Raw genomic sequence first — 23,173 nt, forward strand, 5'->3', positions numbered from 1 at the left:
TCTAGATGAGTACAGATGCAACAACTTTCAAATTCAACACCATCAAGGACAAAGAAGTCCTCGTGATGGGCATCGCATCTCCACTCCTAGCATTTCCAACTTCCAACAACACACATCATAATTAAAGCCTGTACTATTTCTATAAAACATAGTTACTGGTAGGCAAAGAAAAAATCCTTCCTAATCATATCTATCCCAATAATATCTCCCAAATCTATAGGTATATTATCTTCAGAAACGAACATCCACAAGAGAATACCACCGTCTATAAGTCATTTTGAATGCTACAAACCATTCTGACTTGGAAATATTTTCACATTCTCTCGTGCTTCCTCCAGATTTTATCCTTCAAAAGATCGTCCCGCACTCTTTAAAACGCTAGAGAGTGGAAATCTAGTTTTAAGGCAGTCGTGACAACCCTTTAAAGGGACGAGGCGATAAATGACGGTGTTGCCGGTAACACGCAGATCCTGAAATTAACACGTATGGGCAGCTTTCTTGATTTAAGGTTCAACAATAACAGAAAATGAATTACATATGTACGTTTCACTTTGGTGGTAAAGGATTAATTCTGCCTTCTCCAGAATATATTATATGAAGCACAGTAAAACACCTCTGACAGTAGGTAAAACTGCCGACTAGGAAACACAGTGGGTTTCTCTTTCAAAATTGAAAGAGAAAACTGAAAAACTTATGTAAAACTGAAATTTCAGAAATATGCTGAAGGTCACTGCAGCCACCCAGAACTGATCAACTCCTCCTGAAAGGTGAAGCTCAGTTAGGGCCAGGATTTTATTACCACCGGCGGCTACTGCCCAGAACAAGCAGACCACCACAACCAAACTTAACTGTCGTCATCCCGATTGACAGGCAATGTGAACCAATCAGAAATGCTACTACCCTTCTTACGCCAATCAAATGTCAGCGAGGAGGCGGGGCTTTACTACCATCACCACCGCGTCAGGTTGAACCGATCACTACCGGCATTTATTCCAACTCAACCACAAGATACATAACACGAAAAACAAAATGCCCATTCACCTCTCAAATGTCACCACTTTCGGCAGCGCCAGGTGCTAGAATGAACCCGTTGTTTCAGATTCAAAACTATGATTGAAATCGTCTTCTTAATTCAGGAGATTTGACACGGTCGCCATCACTTGCTGGCCGCCGCCATCTTTGACGACGTTGCACTTACAGAGGCTCTCGGGTAAGTGTGAGGTGATGATGCTGGTGGGCGGGGCAGTGTATGATGAACAGCCACGTCATTACTCCCTAATCCCTCAAATCTGCTTCTATACCGTCTCCCTCTTCCAACAATAGCTTCACTTGCCCTATGTGATTTAATAACTACATTCGTTTCGGAATCCATGAGAGGACCCATTTAAAGGGAGTTATCAAATTGTTATAGCACTGTGCTTGAAAGCTTAGAATATTAACTGGACCTGAAATCATTTTTTAATCCTTAATACACTGTGTGATTTTACTTGGAATGGAATAATCTGTCTATATGACACCCAAACAAAAGCTTTTCACTTTATCTTGGTATATGCAGACATCCCGCCCTGCAAAAACTAGTTTCAGGGAAATAGCACCCCCACCTCCCTCCCCCCCCCCCCCCCCACTCCGCAACCTCATATCCCCTCCCCCCCCTTCCCCGGTCAACCTCCAAGGATGTATGTAATACTTTGTTTAGTGATTTTGTCTAATCCGTAAACCAAGTTGGGTATATGCAGAAAATGTGACATTAAAATATGTACTTATAGAGTCGTTTTTATTCTATTACAACTTTAAGCAAGTCTGCAAGGAGTTTGATCTCTTCAGGTAGGACATCAATAGAGTAGCTCCTTAGCAGCTAGCCAGCAAGTTTAAGTAACGTTAGCTATGCTAATAAACAAATGACACCTGTTAAACTCACCTCAACATGTCTTTTACAGTCATTTAACACATCATGGGCAATAGAAAAGTCACTGTTGCAAACAGTGCAGTGAGCAACACTATTTTTGACCCCTATTAGGCAGGGGTACACTTTAGTATAGTCTGGGGTGAAGTACGTTTTATATTTTCTTTTTTTTGGAACACTCTGTCATGGCGCAGCAGGACACTAAACTGAACGGATGGACAATGAAAGAGAGAGAGAGGTTGACTGTAAAACCCGCCCACGGAGAAAACTGATAGGTCTACTTAGCACGAAGAGAGACCAATCAGGATGCTCCCTCTCAAAAAAAATCGATTTCCGGGATATTGTATATAATTTGCGTGCTTCAGGGAGCTGCTATCGATATGTGGGAGACTCCCGGAACCCCCAGGAGAGGTGGGATGTCTGTATATGTGACAGTAGTTATCCAATTGCCAAATTATTTAAGAAAGATAGGTATACAAAATAATAGTAATAGATTTTGCTGATGCATGGTGGCAGAAGATGGACTTGTGATTGTATCATAATCGCCTCTTACTCTGCGTGTTAGCAAAAAAAGTAACGTGAAGGGGTATGTGAAGAATTTGTCCCTTATTCTAGTTCACTTTCTCTTAATTCTTTATTCTTTGCCTTTCATTCCACCATTGACTCTTCATTTGTCTTTTCCTCCCCTCTCAAGAAAAGACTGCAGTATTTGAAGAGCAATTAAGAAACCAGAGGAAAAAAGTACTACAACACACACAAAATGCTGGTAGAACACAGCAGTACTATATAGTCCAGCTCTGGCCCATTCATCAACAAGTCTAAGACCATTTCTATTGCATCATGGTCAAAGATAGATCCAACTATGGTTAGGTCCATACCTCAGTTGCAATAATTAGAGGAACGAATGGCACAGAGTGACCCAGGCCTTTTTTAGCGCAGAATTGTGAGTGGTCAAATTGTGATAGCAGCAGCTCTTCATATTAATTATAGATGGTGACAGTAACAGATCAGAAGAAGAAAGATACAAATTGACAACGAGGTAAGGCTAAGGCAGTTTTAAAGTGGCATCATCAAGGAATGTTGAAGTGAAACACAAGGAAAAACAAAGGAAAAGCTGACTGCGATTGTAGATTCAAGGTGCAGTGTCTGCAACATTAGTGTCCAAGTCAAGAATAAATTAGTCACCTAACCATTTCCTGTTAACCACTTAATGGGTCTTTCTGTTTTCATTCTTCTGTACTTTCCATATTTCTTTAAATAAATATATTATTAATACATTCCCATTTTAATAGCAGGCTATGTGGAGAATAGTGGACAAATCTGGCTTGGAAGATATGCCATATTGCACATGCTATTATTGATGTGCAAATCAATCAGTAAATTCCGAGTACTAAGAGAGGCAACAAGCTGTAAATTTCCAGAATTTGCATACCAACTTAAATTGGTTCAGCATTTGCTTTTTATTGATAAGATATCACACTTAGTCATCAATTATTTTCAAGAACTGGCTGAATGTTCACATTAGTTGATCATTAAGTGTCTTGGAAAATGAGAACTGGAAGTAAGACACACACCTCCTGTTTCTACCTTCTACCCAAAATCCACAAACCTGCTTGTCCAGTCAGACCCATTGTTTCAGCTTGTTCCTGCCCAAGAAAACCCATATCTGCATACCTCGACTTTGTTTTATCCCCCGGTTCAGTCTCTTCCCACCTACATCCGTGACACCTCACATGCTCTTGATCTTTTCAAGGATTTCAGGTTCCCTGGTGCCCATCATCTTATTTTTACTATGGATGTCCAGTCCTAATACACCTCCATTCCCCACCAGGAAGGCCTCAAAGCTCTCCATTTCTTTCTGGACACCAAAACCAAACAGTTACACCCCACCCCCTCCTCACCAACTCCCCCACCACCACTCTCCTCCGCCTAGCGGAACTTGTCTTCACTCTTTAAATAATTTCTCCTTTGGGTCTTCTCACTTCCTTCAGGCAAAAGGGGTAGACATGGGCACTCGCTTGGATCCCAGCTATGCCTGCCTGTTTATTGGCAACGTGGAACAGTCTATGTTCCAAGCCTACACTGGTGACCATCCCGTACTTTTCCTACGCTACATTGACGACTGCATTGGTGCTGCTTCCTGCACCCTTGCTGAACTTGTCAATTTCATCCAGTTTGCCTCTAACTTCCACCCAGCCCTCAAATTCACCTGGTCCATTTCCAACACTTCCCTTCCCTTTCTTGATCTCCAGAGACAACTTATCCATTGTTGTCTATTATAAACCAACGGACTATACCTCATCCCACACTGCTACTTGTAAAAACGCTATCCCCTCCACTCAATTCCTCCGTCTCTGCCACATCTGCTCTCAAGATGAGGCTTTTTATTTGAGATTGAAGGAGATGTTCTCCTTTTTCAAAGAAAGGGGCTTCCCTTCTTCCACCATCAACACTGCCCTCAACTGCATCTCTTCCATTTCACACATGTCTGCTCATACCCCATCCTCCTGCCATACTACCAGGGATAGGGTTCCTCTTGTCCTCACCTACCACACCACCAGCCTCCGCATCCAGCACAAATTCTCCAAAACTTCCACCACCTCCTACTAGATCCCACCACCAAACACATCTTTCCCTCCTCCCTCGCCCCACTTTCTGTTTTCCGCAGGTATCGCTCCCTATGCAAATCCCTTGTCCATTAGTCCCTCTGTACTGATCACCCTCCTAGCACTTACCCTTGCAAGCGGAACAAGTGCTTCACCCACCCCTACACATCCTCCCCCAGTACCATTCAGGGCCCCAAGCAGTTCTTCCAGGTGAGGCGACACTTCACCTGTGAGTCTGTTGGAGTCATATACTGTGTTCGGTGCTCCTGGTGTGGCCTCCTGTATATCGGTGAGACCCAATGTAGATTGGGAGACCGCTTCTATGAGCAACTACCCTCCGTCCACCAGAACAAGTGGGATCTCCCAGTGACCACCCATTTTAATTCCACTTCCCATTCCCATTCCGTTATGTACATCTATGACCTCCTCCACAATTGGGATAAAGCTGCACTTAATTTGGAGAAACAGCACCTTATATTCCATTTGGGTAGCCTCCAACCTGATGGCATAAACATCGATTTCTCAAACTTCCAGTAATGTATCCACTCTCCCCCTCCCCTTCACCATTTCCCATCCCCTTGTCCCTCTCTTATGTTATCTCCTTTGCCACCCATCACCTCCATCTGGTTCTCCTTCCCCTGCCCCCTTTTTTGTTTCTTCCAAGGCCTTCTGTCTCTTTCACTAATCAACTTCCTAGCTCTTAGCTTCATCCCTCCCCCTCCAAATTTCACCTATTGAATGGCGTTTCTCTCTCCCCTCCACCCACCTTTCAAATCTACTTCTCAGCTTTTTTTCTCCAGTCCTGCTGAAGGGTTTCGGCCCTAAGTGTCAACTGTACTTTTTTCCATATATACTGCTTGGTCTGTTGAGCTCCTCCAGCATTTTGTGTGTCTTGCTTGGATTTCCAGCAACTGAAGGTTTTCTCTTGTTTTTTAAAAAATATTTTTAGCACTGAAAATGACGACACAAATGGAAAATTGTATACGACACTGGAAAGGTTCCCAGGTGATGAGCAGGTCTCTGAGCACCACACACTGTTCTGACAGGTGACCTCACATATGTAATGAGAGGAAGTTAATACAAAATAGAAAACACTGGATACAGTGAAAAATGAAGATCTTGTTCGTGTACTGTCAGCGTCAGAGTGAACACATGCCACTTAGTGGTATGCTGATCATGAAACAAGCAAAGATGTATCACGATGAACTGAAAACTGAAGGTAATTGTGAATATTTAGCAGACAGGTTGCAGAAATTTAAGAAAAAGCACAGCATTCAGTTTTTAAAGCTTTGCTGATGAAAATACCAGAACAAGTCTATAATCCTGATTGTTTTTTATAAAGTCCTAGTCATAGAAAAGTACAGAAATGAGCCTTTTAGCCCATCTAGTTGTTGCCAAACCATTTAAACTGCCTACTCCCATCAGCCTGCACCCAGACCATAGCCCTACTTACACCTACCATCTATGTACCTATCCAAACTTCTCTTCAACTTTGAAATTGAGCTGTCATGCACCACTTACGCTGGCAGCTTGTTCTACACTCTAATGACCCTCTGAGTGAAGAAGTTTCCCTTCATGTTCCCTTTAAACATTACACCTTTCACCTTTAACTCATGGCCTCTAGTTGTAAACCCACCCAAACTCAATGGAAAAAGTCTGCTTGTATTTACCTTCTCAGTACACCCTCATAATTTCGTATACCTTCATCAAATCTCCCCTTAAGCTTCTATGTTCAAAGGAATAAAGTCCTAACTTATTCAATCTTTCCTTATAACTCAGGTCACTCAGTCCCAGCAACATCCTTGTAAATTTTCTCTGTACTCTCTCAACTTTATTTACACCTTTTCTATAGGTAGGTGACCATAACTGTACACAATACTCCAAATTAGGCCTCACAAATGTCTTATACAACTTCAACATAACACCCCATCTCCTGTACTCAATATCTGTTGAAAACCAAGGTTCCCTAAATCTGTTATCTTTACCTTTTATTCTGATAGGCACATACAAGCTTTATACTCTCATACTCTCAAAATTTCACTTTTGAAGGCTTCCCACTTACCACCTACACCTTTGGAGGAAAAAAGCCTGTCCCAAATCCAGACTTGCGAGATGCTTTCTAATACCATCAGAACTGGCCTTTCTCCAATTTAGAATCTCAACCTGCAGATCAGACCTACCTTTTGGCACAACAACTCTGCAACTAATGGCATTGTGGTCACGAGTTGCAAAGTGCTCCCCTACACAAAATTCTGTTACCTACTTTGTCTCATTCTCTAATATCATACAAGTGTCACACCTTTTCTCATTGGGACTTCTATGTACTGATTAACGAAACTTTCCTGGACAGATTTGACAATCGCTATCTCATCTAGTCCTTTTACAGTATGGGAGTCCGAGTCAATGTGTGGAAAGTTAAAATCACCTAGTATAACATCCTTATGTTTCTTGTATCAATCTGCAATCTCTCTACAAATTTATTCCCCTAAATCTTGTGGATTGTTGGGTGGTCTATAATATCACCCCATTAACATGGTCATACATTTTTTATTCCTCAGTTCCACCTATAAAGCTTCACTAGACGAGTTCTTCAGTCTGTCCTGTCTGAGCACTGACATGACATTTTCCCTGATTAGTAATGCCACCCCTCCCCTTTTAATCCCTTCCACACAATCACGTCTAAAGTAACAGAACCCCAGAATACTGAGCTGCAAGTCCTGCTCCTCCTGCAACCAAGTCTAACTAATGGCTACAATATCATAATTCCATGTGTTGGTCCATGTCCTGAGTTCATCTCTTTCCTGTAATAATTGTTTCTTTGCAATATACGCAGCTCAGAACATTAGTCACATCATGCTCAATCTTTTGACCCCTGACTTTGTCTGAGGTCTTAACAATAACTGTCTCCACAACCTCTCCACTCTTGTTCCCATTCCCCTGCAACTCCAGTTAAGCATCCTCCCCTCACTCCCACCCGCCCCCCCCCCCACCACCACCGTGCTGCACTAGCAAACCTTCCTAGCTGGGCATTAATAGCCCTCCAGCTCAGCTGCAGACCATCTCTTCTGTACAGCTCCCACCTTCCCTGGAACAGAGCCCAATGGTCCAAAAATCTGATGCCCTCCCTCCTACACCAACTCCTTAGCCACATGTTATACTGTATGATTCCTAGTTGTGGCCTCACAAACAGGTGTCATAGGTAGAAATCCTGAGATCAAAACCCCGGAGTCCTGTTCTTCAACTTAGCACCTAACACCCTGAACTCATGTTGAAGAACCTTGTTCCTCTTCCCGTCTATGCCATTGACCATGATCCCTAGCTGTTCCCACTTAAGAATAATGAGGACTCAAACCAAGATGTCCCAGACCCTGGTATCCAAGAGGCAAAATACCATCCAGGAATCATTCGTATTCATAGAACTTCCTTTCTGTTCCCCTAACTAACAAATCCTCTATCACCACAGCTCAAATTTTCTCCCCTTTCCCTTCTGAGTTGCAGAGCCAGACTCAGTGCCAGACACCTGACCACTGTGACTCTCTTCTGCTAGGTCATATCCAAAATGATATACCTGTTGAGGGGGGTGGCCGCAGGAGTACCCTTCACTGGCTGTGTAACCCCTGTCCCCATCCTGATGTTCCACAATCTCCAGTGTCCTGCAGGTGTAACTACCTCTATATGTCCTATCCATCACCGCCTCAGCCTCCCAAATAATCCGAAGTTCATCCAGTTTGAGCTCCAACTCCTTAACGCAGAGTGTTAGAAGCTGCAGCTGGATGCACTTCCTGCAGGTGAAGTCTTCAGGGATACTGGAGGTGTCCCATACCCCACAAGAGGAGCATTCAACTATTAACTGGCATCCCTACTGTTCTACCTGTGCAAATATAAAGAAGGAAACAATAATAATAAACAATAAATAAACTGGAAAAAAATCTACCTACAGCTTTTTTGCCTTCAGCTTGCCTTTCCTCGCTGAAGCCTCAAATAACCACTCCAACACTGATCACCCCAATAATGACAGCTCCACTTGCCCCTGCCTTATTTTAATCTGTTCTTGGCAACCAATTCTGATCAGAAAAAACTTTTAAAAAAGTAAAATACAAGTAATGTGTACCGTAACCTTTTATATAAAACACAGCATCATAGGAGGAGACAGAAAGCCTGCCGCTGTTTGTTGTTGCTTACAGCTGATTCAGGTATTCTCCCCATGCTGCCGTCTGCTTTTGTTACACTTTCATTATATTAATGGTTATTTCATTATATTAATGGTTATATTAATGTAATAGTTTTTATTGTAATTATACGTGTGGTGAACAAGTGTAAGACAAAGACAGCTTACAGGTAACACATAAATTCAGAGTTGGAAATGATGGCGATCCCAAGATATGTCATTGTATATTCCAAAATTCAAAATACTTCAAATATCAAGGGGAGGCATTAAAAAAAGAACTGCGTACTTCTGTTTGGGTTATAATCAGGACACATCTATGTGTGCAGAGCATGGGTGTATATTTACTGAATTCTTTGCAGCGGTGCCTGGTCTGTAATCATCTTGAATCTCTTGCATTGAGTTGCTCAGAATCGGGTTGAAACCAAGTCCTGAGGGAATGCCTGAGAAAATTGTGCTGCAGATTTTCTATGTTTCTATGTTTGTTAGGAAGGTCTTGGACAATCTGACACCACAGAGCCAAAGGAGGGGTTGAGATGTGGCAGAGAAGCAAAGTTTGGCATCCAAAATTTATAAATTAACATCAGATTTCTTGAACTAAACCTATTTTAAATTTGGATGCTATAGTAAGAAAGTAAGGAAAGATGTTATTAAAATAATTTCTAATAACATTTTGAGCTGTGTATTTGAAAAGACAATCCCAATGTATGGTAGGTGAAGGTTTATTGATGCATATTATTAAAAAATGTATTGTTGATATAAAAACTTGTACTCTTCTGGAATGTTCCTAGTTCAAACATTAATAATAAAAAAGCAGAGCAGAGTAAGCAACATATTTATGATAAAAATCAAGCAAAATGAGCACTTGGAGCATTGCTGAAATTCAACATGAGAAGGCATAGTTTTAAGGTGACTGGAAGTAGGTACAGAGGAGATGTCAGGGGTAAGTTTTTTACGCAGAGAGTGGTGAATGCTTGGAACGGGCTGCCGGCCACAGTGGTGGAGTTAGATACAATAGTGTCTTTTAAGAGACTTCTGGATAGGGACATGGGGCTTGGAAACGTAGAGGGCTATGGGTAAGCCTAGTTAATTTCTGAAGTAAGTACATGTTTGGCACAGCATTGTGGGCCGAAGGGCCTCTATTGTGCTGTAGGTTTTCTATGTTCTATAAATAACAAGTAATTTTAAGGCCTGATAAATCCAAGTTATTACATTGTTTCAGGGCCGAAGTATAAAAATTTCAGTGTTAATTAAAAAATATCCATGAAGAAAGTACTTAGTATTTAGTTATATGCTATAAAGTTTGCAATATGCCTACAGAAATTTTAGGATGCATTTGAGAAAATCCAAAATCAGAACACTGAAGAATGTCGATCTTTGTATTTAAAGGTTGATAAGAAATGGGGAAGGATGCATTTGAAGAGCTTCTTCCACTACCTCAGTCAAACAATGGAGTGCCCTACTCATTACATGTTAACAAATGGATAATAAATAGCACTGGAAGATTTAGAGAAAAATTCACCACAATAAAATAAAGACTCCAAGTGCTAGTTAATAAGACAAGGTTTGTTTCACTGAAATATGCAGGATACAGGGAGGTCTTTGATTAAGGATTTTAGATTTTGAAAGAAATATTGTGAGAACATTCTCTGTTAGTGAGAAACTTAGGACAATATGTCATAACCTTAAAATCACAGTCAGGCCTTTCAGACAAAGGCCATTGAAAGTGTGGAACTCTCATCCACAACTGATAAGTTTAGTTGTGAGATTAACAGATTTTTGCTAACCTTGAGAATTGGGAGATATGAAAGCAAAGTAAGTGGATACAATCACAATACAGGACAGTCATGTTTTCACTTAATGGTTGCATAGTTTTGAAAGACTGCCAAACCTGCTCCTGTGTCATTTGTCCCTTAGTATAATGAGCATTTTTCTAACTTTACTTTGTACACAAAATCATTACATGTATTCCAAATTATGTGCAAGTTGTACAGATGTTCGAAAAGAAAGGATCAGTAAAAATTTGGAGAACTTGATTTAAAAATGAATAGTTTACTAGGGATATTCATTGAACTTGCAGGAGATCAATGGAGCCTCACTGAGGTTATGTCCAATGCATTTTCTACTGTATTGCAGCTTTAAACTTATCTGGAAATTATTCTTTCCCTTTGAATCAATTAATTTTGGCATTCTCCAATCAAAGTAATATCTATTTTAGTAAATCAATTTTAATGAATCAGCAAATAACAGAATTGTAAATGATTTAACCATACTAATTTAATCAAGATGTTTTATATGGTTCAACCATTTGTTAACGTTAAAATGATTTAACTGCATTCCATTCGACAGATAAACTGACACCTTGTTAATTGTATTTTTTGTGTCATCCACTAATCAATCTCATTTGCTCTTTTCCTTTGGTCAATCTGGTAGTTCACTTAAAACCCATCTTTAAAGAAACAAACTGCAAACAACTCCATTTAAGTAGAATTTTGCGGCTTGATATAAGAGTGAGTGACAACGTGTGATAAAAGACTACAAAAGGTTAAGATGTCAAATATAAGTATGTAATGCTCTGAGAAGTTTTGACAAGGTAAATAAAAATTGATGAAAAGTTTTTTAAAAATCAATGATTCAGCAACCATGGAAAATTAGCTTGACATAATCATTCCAGGAATAAAGAGAATTGAAAAGATTTTGTTTGAAAAGGAGAGATGTCAGTGAGTGGAAGATACCACCCAAAACCATGGGGATGTTTTTAAAATGGATATAATTGGCCACTTTATCCCTTCTCTTTCCCCTTTCTCACCTTCATGACCTGCCCACCTTCTTCAACTTCATCTCTCTGGTTCCCCACCTCCTTACTTTTAGTCCATGGTCTACTGTCCTCTCCTATCAGATTCCTTCTTTTTCAGCCTTTCCTTTGTTTGCCCATCATCTCCCAGCCTCTCACGTCATTACTTTTTATCCCCCTCTCCCACCAACCTGCTTTCCCCTTTCACCTGTATTCAAGAATCAATGGCCAGCTCTTGCCTCTCCACCTCCCCTTATTCTATCATTCTAGGGCTGCTGCTCTCTTTCATTCCAGCTACGATGAAGACTCTCAGCCTGAAATGTTGACTGTTCATTTTTCCATTGGTGCAGCCTATTCATTTCTCCAACACTTTATGTGTGTTCTTACAAGTCTCAACAAACTAGATACTTTGAAGATGCTTCCCCTGGCTGAGAAATCTAAAAACAGGGGTTTTTTTGTGTCACAATAAGGGGTAGGCCATTCGGGACAGACGAGAAGAAATTTCGTCATGCAGAAGGTAGTAAAAAGTTTGAAATTTTCTGCTCTGTAGAACTGTGGGGAGTCTATCGCTGAGTCAATCAAAGTAGAGATTTATAGATTTCTTGATATTAAGGAGATCAAGAAATATAGAGATAGTGGAGGAAAGAGGCAGTGATGCAAAAGATCCACCATGATGTTAAAGGAATGGCAGGACAGACTTGCAGAGTGAAGTAGTCTTCTCCTGCTGCTGCTGTTTCTAAGTCCTTATGCTTATATAGAAGCCATCACTGTAGCTTATGGCTTACTTGCTTCAGCCTAGAATAGCTGACCCTGGGAATATTAAAAAGAAAGAAATAATGATATACTCAATGAATGATAAGTATCTCTGAAGAACAAGATTAAACTTTCCATTTCAGATTGATAAGCTCTCATCTAAAAACTTTAACAAATAGTCTTGATGGATGTATATGATAGTCAAACAAGACTCATGATGTAAATTATTTAATTGTCTAATTCACATTGAACCAGCTTTATTTTAAACGAGCCTGCTTTGTTAAGGCTATCATTTTAATGTTGATAAAGAGATTCTAGTGCAGAAAGTAATGAAATCAAACTGTACTCCATGACATTGGCATAAAAGTGTTCATTGCTGATCATGTAAACAAAGGATTAATATTTTTTCCAATTGTTAGACAATGTTGGCAAAATAATGATCAACAGCATCTCATATGAATATTTTGATACTTCCGTACACATTTTATATAGTGTGATCCCACCCCAAGTCTCTACAGACTTAACATCAAAACTGATGTTAGATAACAATGATAATAGCTCAAACTTCATATGTTATTAATGATGTCATCGGACATCTTAAGTCAGATATGAAACTGAATTTTATTTATATCTTATGTCGTACATGTTTAGTAACCAAATAAATATAACTGCTACTTACTCATATATAGGCAAATATGTATATAAGTACATGTAAATCAAATAAATATGATACATCGAGTTTATAACTTCTCTTTATTTAAAAGTGAAAGTACACAATGTCAACTGCCTTCACAATTGCATATACCATAATTTAAATAAAAACTGAAACTGCTAGAATTAAACACCATCTGTAACTGTTTTAGCTTTGAATGTAGAATCTTGCCAGACATTATTTACACAAGGTACAAAATCGCATCAAGTGAAAACAAATCAGACTGATGGAACAGTTTCCCCTTTACAATACATGACCAGAATTGTACAACAGATACATCCCTTATAATGATTATTCTGTTTTCAGAGCATTAAATACAAAGCAGGAAACTCAATCTCCATTATTTACTACTTTATATTTTCATAGATGTGGGTTGTTCAGTCAAAAACGATGTATCCAAAAGTTGATCTGTGCTCTTCACTCTAGGAGCAAAATATACCTCAATCTAAAAACACTTCAATTGTGTTCTCATAAAAGTATAAAACATATTGTATTTTTAACATTGGATCATATTAGTATTTAACCAAATAACCAAATGCTTAATGAAACATTCTACTAGAATATGAATATGGAGCCAGGAATCAAATTGTGACCTCACTGTGCCCCAGAAGGCTGCAATCATCTTCACTGTTATCATTCACAGATTTTTTTTATGACTACAGCAAAATATTTCAAGCTTGCTACTGTTTGAAGCTGTTTTTGTATTAACTTTAGAGCTTTCCTTTTTAACAATTGATACTCAGTCAATGTTTAATCAACTAAACTATCTGAATTTGTCCATTGAACCAGAGCAGTCTTTGGTCTCAAAGGTCACCATTGTTTAATGATGAAAAAAAGACTGGTTGACAAGTTACTTCATGAAATGCAAGCATAAATGGAACTGGGCACATACATGATCAAGTGTCCCCTAATGGTCTCTATGTCCATTGTATATAAATGCAATTGTATAAAATTGTCCATTGACTCTACAGGGGCAAAATTAAAGCAATTTCAAGTGATTCTGATTCTGTTCTGAATGACATGAAACTCAGGTCAACACTTCAGCTTAGTGAATTGTGGGGCAGTAAGCATTTACAGTATTTGGAAGAAGGGACATGTGAATGAATTTGATTCCTCATTGGGTGAGGAATCTTCAGAGATTATGAAAATCAGCAGTGTGGACATCTTCCAGGAAACTACCACAACAGAGTTATCAATGCACTTAGAGAAAGAGGAAAATAGTCCTGAGAAGAACCAAAGTAACTGCTGCTCCATGTATGAGGGGGTGATTGATAAGTTCATGGCCTAAGGTAGAAGGAGTCAATTTTAGAAAACCTAGCAAATTTATTTTTCGCCCTCCTCTAGTGTTGCCACCATGTCCTCGTGGACCTCCTTGGCTGATAAGCCCTTGAGACTGAGGTAGCGGATGACTGCACAAAGGCTGATGTTGTCCATTTTCTCAAACAGTGCTTACTTGCAATTTTCAATTATCTGAAATAGAAATACCACAAAAGTTATTAACTTTAAACTTTCTGCATAATCACTCATAGAGTTGAACTGCACATGCATGTAACGAGAGCTGTATAATTCATCTCCTTCTACCTTAGGCCACAAACTTATCAATCACCCCGCTGTGGACCACTTTCTGGAGGTCCAAGACCCCTTCAAACTTAGGCCACAAACTTATCAATCACCCCTTGATCTGTTCTGATACTTCCACCACAAATGTTGTCTAACTCACTATTTTCAAGTATTCTATTCTCATTTCAGATTTTCAGTGGCAGTATATTGAAAGTATGAAAGAAAGCTTCAGCAAAAAATTATTTGAGCCAAGAATGGAGACAAATATTACACATTGGAAGAAGTCAGGTTTTGTGATAGAGAGATAAAAATTAAGAGTTCAATTGATAAGTAAGGAGACCAGGTAACATGCTGAATTTCTGAATAGGCTAATTCAGCCTGAGGCATAATCTCATGTGAAGAATAACAAATCACGCAACATACTGTATGTCAGTGATAATAAACCTGATTCTAACACAGAAACTGATTCTAAGGATGCATTGTACCAAAAACATTTCACCAGTTTGAGCTTTTGGATTAATATTTCAGAATATGCAAAGATCCTCAGTCAGCTTGTAAACATTAGACAGTATTATTATTGCTATGCTTAAGTTGTATGGAATTACAGAAATTTAAGTTATTCCATTCACTGCATCATAAAATATACCACCAGTTCATTATCAATTAACCTTAAATCCAATTCAGTTGATTTTTTATACTTTCTGCACAAACTGCAGGGTGGACTCTGATGTTAAGAAAAATAATTTTGAAATTTTTCTAATACAAAAATAAAATTTCAATTGTACTATACAAGGGGTGATTGATAAGTTTGTGGCCTAATGTAGAAGGAGTCAACTTTAGAAAACCTAGCATATTTATTTTTCAACATAGTCCCCTCCTACATTTACGCACTTAGCCCAGAGGTCATGGAGCATCCAGATCCCTTCTTTGTAGAAGTCGGCATCTTGGACTTTCAGAAAGTGGTCCTCAGCAGGGATGATTGATAAGTTTGTGGCCTAAGGTAGAGGGAGATGAGTTATACAGCTCTCATTACATGCACGTGCAGTTCAACTCTGAGTGATTATGCAGGAAGTTTGAAATTAATAACTTTTGTGGTATTTCTGTTTCAGATAATTGAAAATTGCAAGTAAGCACTGTCTGAGAAAATGGACAGCATCGGCCTTCGTGCAGTCATCCACTAGCTCGGTCTCAAGGGCTGATCACCCAAGGAACTCCACAAGGACATGGTGGCAACACTAGGGGAGAGTGAAAAATAAACGTGCTAGGTTTTCTAAAATTGACTACTTCTACCTTAGGCCATGAACTTATCAATCACCCCTCGTATTTACCTTGGGCTATTTATCCAGTGTGGAGTTCCACTGTGTAGTACAGAATAAAAGCCTATGTAGGATCCATGACTGCAATAACATAATAAATCTCAGTCAAAGCACTGTATACTGCTCTGTTAGCCTATATTTTCCCACAGTTTAGAAAACAAAATACAGAAATTGCTAGTCTTAGCTTTTATCCAATGTGCATGGTCAACCATCAAATATCTACAGGATTGGATCTTGTAGATGATTCCACATGAAAATAACCTGTTGTCATTGTCAAGGCACACAAAGGCTTTATGACAATACGAGTGGAGAACTTGTAGATGTATATTTCGAGACACTTATCAATGCTAGAAGGAAAAAGACAACGGTGAGACATGTTAAAGCTATGGTTCATGTACATTGGTGAGATTTCAAGGATTTTTTTTTAAAGTTGGGTAGAATAAGAAGTGCAAACTTTAATGCAAAAACACCAGGAGGTATATTATACAAGTGCAGGAGTGAGAGAGAGCTGCCATGTAAAAGGTGTTGGCTTTTTAAAGAGATGTTCAACTAACATTCTATTGTTTTGAAAAAAAAAGTAAGCTATTTTCTGCATTCTTGAACTACCTGTTCTGCCTCAATACAGCTGTTAAAAACAAAGTCATTGTTGTTCATGCACTTTACCATCGACAGTAAAATAATTAACAACAAAAAATCTGCAGATACTAGAACCCTGAAACAAAATGATAAAAAATGCTGGAAATGCTAAGCAAGTCATGTGATATCAGTGGAAAGAAAAACTGTTCTCATTTTAGTTTTGGGGTCCTTCATCGGATCATTTGTAAAGAGGGATTGTGTGGCTGTGATACAAAATTTATATTAAGGACTTGGAAATTGGAAACTGTTGAAATGGCAGAGGGTATCTGAAGTGTCATTGATGTAAGTGGGAATGGACAAGTCCAAGGCAAGGAAATAGATGAGTTAAATTTACATAGCATTTCCTATACTCTCATGTTCACCAAGAAAATCATAACAAGTAATTACTTTTGAAGCACAATCACTGCTGTTCCAGAAGCAAATTAACTGTCTGGTTCATGCACACAAAAGCCTCTTTCCTCTGACGACTACACCTTCTGACAATATAGCATTTCCTAACTATAGTACTCTGTTTTTCTACAGATAATCTAATTATAACCAGAACTGGGACCTACCAATGATAATGCCAGGAAAAGAAATTCAGAAGGGAAGATTAGGGAAAAGCTAATTTGAACCCTGAAGAGGACTTCTAAATTCTAAATTTCACTGGTGAAAGTGGCTAAGGTGGCAAAAAAGCAACAGTTGAGGATTCTAACTCTTAAATGTTAAAATATGAGGAAGATAGAATTCAGAAGGCTGATAAGGAGAAATCATATTTCAATTTGTTAGTGAATAGCATTAAATAATGATTGGGAAAGTTATTTTGTAACCATGCTGAAAGCAAATAGGCTAGATGATAGATTCCTATATAGGTAACTTTTTCAAATATTTACTCCTAAATGAGGTCTAACTTGTTACAAAAACAACATTAAGATTAATGACTGTTAAAGTGACTGCTAGCCCAAGGCTAGCAACATTGGAGGGAGAGATGACTTAGGTGGGCTAGGTGGTTGGAGAGGAAGGGCCTCTGCATGCAGAAGGTGGTCAGATATGATATCCTGATCTTCAAAGAATCATCGAGAATGCAAAAATAAGGCTCAGTTCACCTGGATGCAAATTAGGGAGAGGGATAGATGTAATGGTAAGAAGTGTCTTGATTGGAATAAAAACTTATATGTTTGTGGTGAACTACATATACCTGTCTGGACACGCCCCCCCCCCCCCCCCCGCTGACTGTTCCTGTGGCTCCTCCCACAGACCCCTGTATAAAGGCGATTGGAGGCACTGCTCCTCCTTCAGTCTCCAGGATGTTGTGTGGTGGTCGCTTGCTGCTGACGGTGCTTTCTTCCAGCCAATAAAAGCCTACCTTGACTCATGTCTCTGAGAGTTATTGATGGTGCATCAATGTTGTCATTTTCCTTTAACGACATTTCTGGTTCACCTAAATCAGGCGTTCACTACCTTTTTTTATGCCATAGACCAATACCGTTAAGCAGGGGGTCTATTGACCCCAGGCTGGGAATACTGGACCGAAATCTTAACCATTAGTCAAGTAATCTACTTGGACAGAAACCATTGTGACTTCTAGAGAAATTATGGATTTGTGTAATTACAGAAGCTTCACCTTTGCCCGTGAATTATTGAGTGACATGGATTTAATGAGAAAGACGAAGTGGGTAAGGATCAAGAACACCTAAAATTATCACACAGTGAAAGGGTGTGAATAAATAGCCGTAATCGGTCAGTGAAAAGTCAATCAACACCTTTGGACAGTGCAAAGAGTGGAAAATGGGAGGCGCTTTAAGCTTTTAATTGCATGTACGATTATCTAAGAGAATATAAATTTTAGAGCCACTTAATAATGATTATCGTTCTTCTTGCACGGTAGTTTGAAAAAAAAAGAACTCTTTGAACTAAAAATCAAATAATTTGCTTACCATTCCCAGTCGCCATGCTAGGAATACACGCCAGATATTCATGTTTATATTGACGTCAGAAAAAGGCAGACTGAAAACACGTGTTTGTTCAATACCACTAGTAAACTCTCTTTATTTAAGATACTCAGCAAGTTGACTTTGTACTCACGGTTGATCAACAATGAATGAAGTGGGCAGTACTGCCGGAAGAACAGTCATCCTCACACCTCTGCGCTGTGCATTACGGCGTTTATGGTCGAATGGGACTGGCGGTGTGGAGAAACGTCTCCATCAAAGGAGGTGTAAAGAGTTAGTTTCCTCCGCTAGCCTGCAGGTCACCCTTAGGCAAGGTTAGCAACCCCACCCCCCAATCAGGGTCATGTAAAGCCACAGCAGCAGCAGGTGCGTATGACGAATCCTGCTTGTGCGACCACTGATGCCAGGCATAACAATCTCTGAAGAGTACAGTACCGATCATGGCTGGGGTCACCCGTCTTGTAAAGATTCTACCCAGAAGAAGACAGTGGCAAGCCACCTGGCAAAATTTACCAAGAAAAGTCATGAAAAGATCGTGATCGCCCAAGTCATACGTCACAACACATAACCACCGAACGATAGCTGAATGGCAAGAGCCGCTCATCCAATTGTCGGCAGAGTGTTGTTTCATAACATCTGAGATTTCTTTAGCAAGATTGAGTTGCATCTGCGGAATTCATTGCTACAGACGGCCGTGGAGGTCAAGTCATCGGGTGTATTTAAAGCAGAGATTAATAATTTCTTAAGCAGTAAAGGGGCCAAAGTTTACGGCGAGAAGGCAGCAAAATGGGATTGAGAGGGATAATAAATCAGCTATGATGGAATAGCGGCGCAGATTCAATGGGCGGAATGGCTTAATTCTACTCCTATGTGTTAAGGTCTAACTTATGAAAGGTGTTCTATAAGAGGAAGTGGTTTTTTCATTGCTCTGTGCTTCGTTGAAGATCAGACATTTGAATTGACTATTTCCATGCAATGCTGCCGGTTTTGCCGACCACAGCTTAGCATCCTAAAAGAAGCGATGAGGTTCGGTTCATACAAGAAATTGACACTTCAACCGTCTCCCCAACATTTTATAGCAGTGCAAAAAGTCTGCAATAAATGCTTATAATGACTTATAAGCACGTAAATCTCCACCGATTATTATCAATGCAACCAGTAAGCAATTCAAGCATGAACACGCCAAGACCTTTCTTCAAGTGGTGTAGGTAAGTTCTGGCTTCCACTTTAGTAGACATTATGCTCCATATATAACAGATTATATAATCGCTGTCATCTGGTACCATGGACTACGACTTACCTCGATGGGTGATAAATTGACCACGAAGAGTGGTGGAGGCAAGCTGGCATGAAGAAACCATACAGCAACTTCACAAACATTCCAGACTACTAATGAAAGCAAATCTTCCACAATCCAGTTCAAACCGCTGCTGGGAGTCCGACTGCTCTGGAAACAGGAAAGAGTCTGCCTCGGGTAGAAATAATTAAAGATCCGCTTCGAAAAGTACTTTGTCAACTAACGTTCTAAAGATTCGCACAAAATCTGGCTGGTCGCTGACCAGTCCGCCGTAACTCTTTAGAAAGTTTTTTTTTGGGGGGGGGCGGTCTAACCAAGAAAGCAAATAATTTATTATTTATACTTTTTAACTAATGAAAAGATAAGCGGGTGTAGTGAATGAGCAAAGTTCAAGTCACGTGCTCCCTTCGGGATATAAAAGTGCTGTTTCAGGTGCCCTTTACAGACAGCGGCTAGGACGCGAAGACAACACCAGGCTGGTGCACAGCGACCGGTGGTAAAGCAGCTGAAACCGCTGCACAGCCCGCGAGCTTTTGCTGTACAACCTCAGGGGGGAGATGTCCACTGTACGGTGCCGACTGCCCTTCCTAGTGATATTCCTGGAAGGGATTTTACTTGTGCTGATCGCACTGTTTGTGACTTATGATGACCACTCCGATGCTGCCGCCCAGGGCAATGGGACTGATCACAGCCGTAACCAACTCTATGCAATCTTCCCTGTTTTCCAAGACATTCAGGTGATGATTTTTGTGGGCTTTGGACTCCTCATGGGCTTCCTAAAGAAGTACGGTTACGGAGGAATTGCCTTCAATTTCATGATAGCAGTGTTTTCCGTTCAATGGGCTCTGCTAGTGCAAGGCTGGTTCTATCACTTCTACCAGGGCAAGATCCACATCGGGGTATTTAACCTGCTGACGGCTGAAACCGTCTGTGCCACTGTCATGATCTCCTTCGGAGCCGTGCTCGGCAAAACCAGCCCCGTGCAGATCCTCATTCTAGCCCTCCTGGAAGTCCCTATATTCACTGCAACAGAGTGGATTATTATAGAACTGCTAAAAATCAAGGACGTCGGGGGCTCTATCACCATCCACTTGTTTGCTTGCTATTTCGGTCTAAGTGTCACCACGGTGTTATACAGACCCGGTTTAAAGGACGGGCACAAGGACGAAGGGCCAGACTATAACTCAGATAAATTGGCCATGCTGGGGACCCTGTTGCTCTGGGTCTTCTGGCCAAGTTTTAACTCAGTCTTTGCATCGACTGGGGACGCCCAGCATCGCGCTGTGCTCCACACTTACATAGGGCTCAGCTCGTGTACCCTCACCACCTTCGCTATATCCAGCCTACTGGACAAGCGAGGCAAAATTAACATCGCTCACATCCAGAACGCTGCCTTGGCCGGTGGCGTGGCGGTGGGCTCCGCTGCTGACATGATGGTCACTCCAGCCGGGGCATTCACCTTAGGCTGCATCGCGTCCGTCCTCTGCACGTTGGGATTTAAATACTTGACACCCTTCCTGGCGAAGAGACTCAAAATCCAAGACGTATGTGGCATCAATAACCTGCACGGCATTCCCGGCTTCATTGGGGCGATAGGCGGCATTGTGACTATCCTATTAACAAACGATGAGATGTACGGCCACGGCTTATATGATACCTTCCCCGAAAGAGTGCCCAAGCAAGGGGACGAGAGGCTGGCCGAACTGGTCCGGGTGCTCCCGCAGCTGAAGGCTGGAAGTGGGCGAACCGCATGGGAGCAAGCACAGTATCAAATGGCGGCAATAGGTGTGTGCTTAGGCATCGCCGTCCTGGGAGGCACCATCACCGGCTTCATACTGAAACTACCCTTCCTAGCTCAGCCAAAAGACGAGTATTGCTTCAACGACGGCCCTTATTTTGAAATGCCAGAAATGGAAGAGAAAGAAGAATTTGAATTTAGTGATAAAAATAATGCGAACAACAATCAACGTCTTAAATTTCCGGTTTGATCTCAACTCCTTAGGATGCACGTGCATCGATCTTGCGTCTGTTTTCTGGACGTGCGGCGATAGAAACACATGCTGTGGTCTGCCTATTTTAAGCTAATTGTCCAATGCTTTTCCAGATATACTTATTAAAGAGAAGCCTTTAACCTGAATTGAGTTCAAAATTACTGTTTGGCATCGCGGAACGCCTTATATTATAAGTGATTGAAAAATCAGGACGTGCTCACTCCTCCAAAAATCATTCACAACTCCTGCATATTCTTATCTGAGCTTTAGACTAAAACATTACTCGGAATGTGAATCAGAAAATGTTTCTCATACTTGTTTAAAAATGATTTGCTGTATTTTCCCACCTACAACATACGGCGAATGAGACATAAATTTTCAAGTCTGTGGTACCTGCTTCTTAACACGCTGTGACACGCTAATCATAAATGTCAATCTCAATGCTACCTGCCAGGCCAACTCTGTCCAGATGAGCCATTCAGCCAGTACTTGTGTGAGAGTGAGTTTCCATTTTTCCTTTTTATAAGTCAGTAACTGATTGCTCTTTAACTTCACACTATAAGATTTTAATGGCGACTTTTTAGACAAGACAAAATTAAAAGAATTCTATTTGCAATGAATAAGGTAATGAATAGTTTTAAGAATTTCAAATAAAGTTGTTCAAACACAATGATTCAGAGTGTTCAGTAATTTCCTGGGTACAATGTTTCCAACAATTTTTTAAATGTAACTGATTATGCTTCAGTATTCCTTTACTCAAATATGTAAATATATCTATTTTGACTTTGTTCTCCCTGCACCTTTGCCTAAACGGTGCAGTTCTGCAGGATCTTCCAGAATATTCCACAAATAACCATGCTTAATGTGCAAACCTAGATAATGAATATTGGCAGTGTATTCAGTTCACCATGGGAGTGAAGTTTGTATCCATGCCACGTCCTGTCATTAACTTGATGTAAAACCAGTCAGTCCATGCATTTTCCAGCCTCTTGCTTCCACCACTGTCACCTCTCCATTCCAGTCCTGACACCATCTCATCGTTTATCTTCTGTAAGAGTCACAAAAATATTAGCATCAAGGAGTAAACATACCACAGACTGAAATCAAACCTGGTGTCTCCTGATGTTTCCAAATCAAATTGCATCATATTTGCCAACTGAATCTTCAAGGTGACTTTCCTTTATTTCTCTTTTACATTGCCCTCTCTTTGCCCTTAAGGCCTGTAGCTTCTGTTTCCAGACCCTGTAACTCTGTAAGTTGTCAGCAATTGTATCAAAACATATTTAAAATATAATTCAGATCACTTCCTTATTGGTTATGATTAATCTTCCATCTCTCTTCATTTCATTCTGCATTTAACACCAGTTTTTTTCACTGCAAAAATTTAAAGTCAGCTGTTTTCCCCCTTTCACTCGTCATATTCATGGCCCCATTCCAGCTGTCCCAGTTCCGTACAATACTGACCACTCATCATGAACATTTTGCTGGCTTTAAAGTACATTGGGAAGT

General features: G+C 40.3%; 2 protein-coding genes and 2 long non-coding RNA genes across 7 annotated transcripts in view; 2 read left to right on the forward strand and 2 right to left on the reverse strand.

Annotated features, from left to right (window-relative positions):
- The window catches only part of arfgap1 (ADP-ribosylation factor GTPase activating protein 1), a 62,560-nt gene extending 61,385 nt beyond the window's left edge, over positions 1-1,175 (reverse strand). For all 4 annotated transcript variants that reach the window (XM_073061790.1, XM_073061788.1, XM_073061789.1 and 1 more), the window contains exon 1: positions 1,042-1,175. The gene's annotated coding sequence lies outside the window, so the exon portion shown is untranslated. The remainder of the gene's footprint in view (positions 1-1,041) is intronic.
- On the forward strand, positions 1,074-15,920 carry LOC140736066 (uncharacterized). Its single transcript, XR_012100881.1, has 2 exons — positions 1,074-1,210; positions 15,603-15,920. It is a non-coding gene; the product is annotated as an uncharacterized lncRNA (long non-coding RNA).
- On the reverse strand, positions 12,958-19,972 carry LOC140736064 (uncharacterized). Its single transcript, XR_012100877.1, has 2 exons — positions 19,677-19,972; positions 12,958-14,403 (listed from the first exon to the last, which is right to left on the reverse strand). It is a non-coding gene; the product is annotated as an uncharacterized lncRNA (long non-coding RNA).
- A 121-nt stretch (positions 19,973-20,093) lies between these two features.
- On the forward strand, positions 20,094-22,337 carry rh50 (Rh50-like protein). The gene has a single exon (XM_073061785.1). It carries the CDS (start codon positions 20,231-20,233, stop codon positions 21,659-21,661), a length of 1,431 nt encoding a protein of 476 aa, XP_072917886.1. The 5' UTR covers positions 20,094-20,230; the 3' UTR covers positions 21,662-22,337.
- The last annotated feature ends 836 nt before the right edge of the window (positions 22,338-23,173 follow it).

This window comes from Hemitrygon akajei, chromosome 11 (assembly GCF_048418815.1).
Source record: "Hemitrygon akajei chromosome 11, sHemAka1.3, whole genome shotgun sequence".
Lineage (NCBI taxonomy): Eukaryota > Metazoa > Chordata > Chondrichthyes > Myliobatiformes > Dasyatidae > Hemitrygon > Hemitrygon akajei.

Coding starts and splice junctions, on each gene's coding strand:
- rh50 (XM_073061785.1), top strand. CDS start 20,231: ATGTCCACTGTACGGTGCCGACTGCCCTTCCTAGTGATATTCCTGGAA.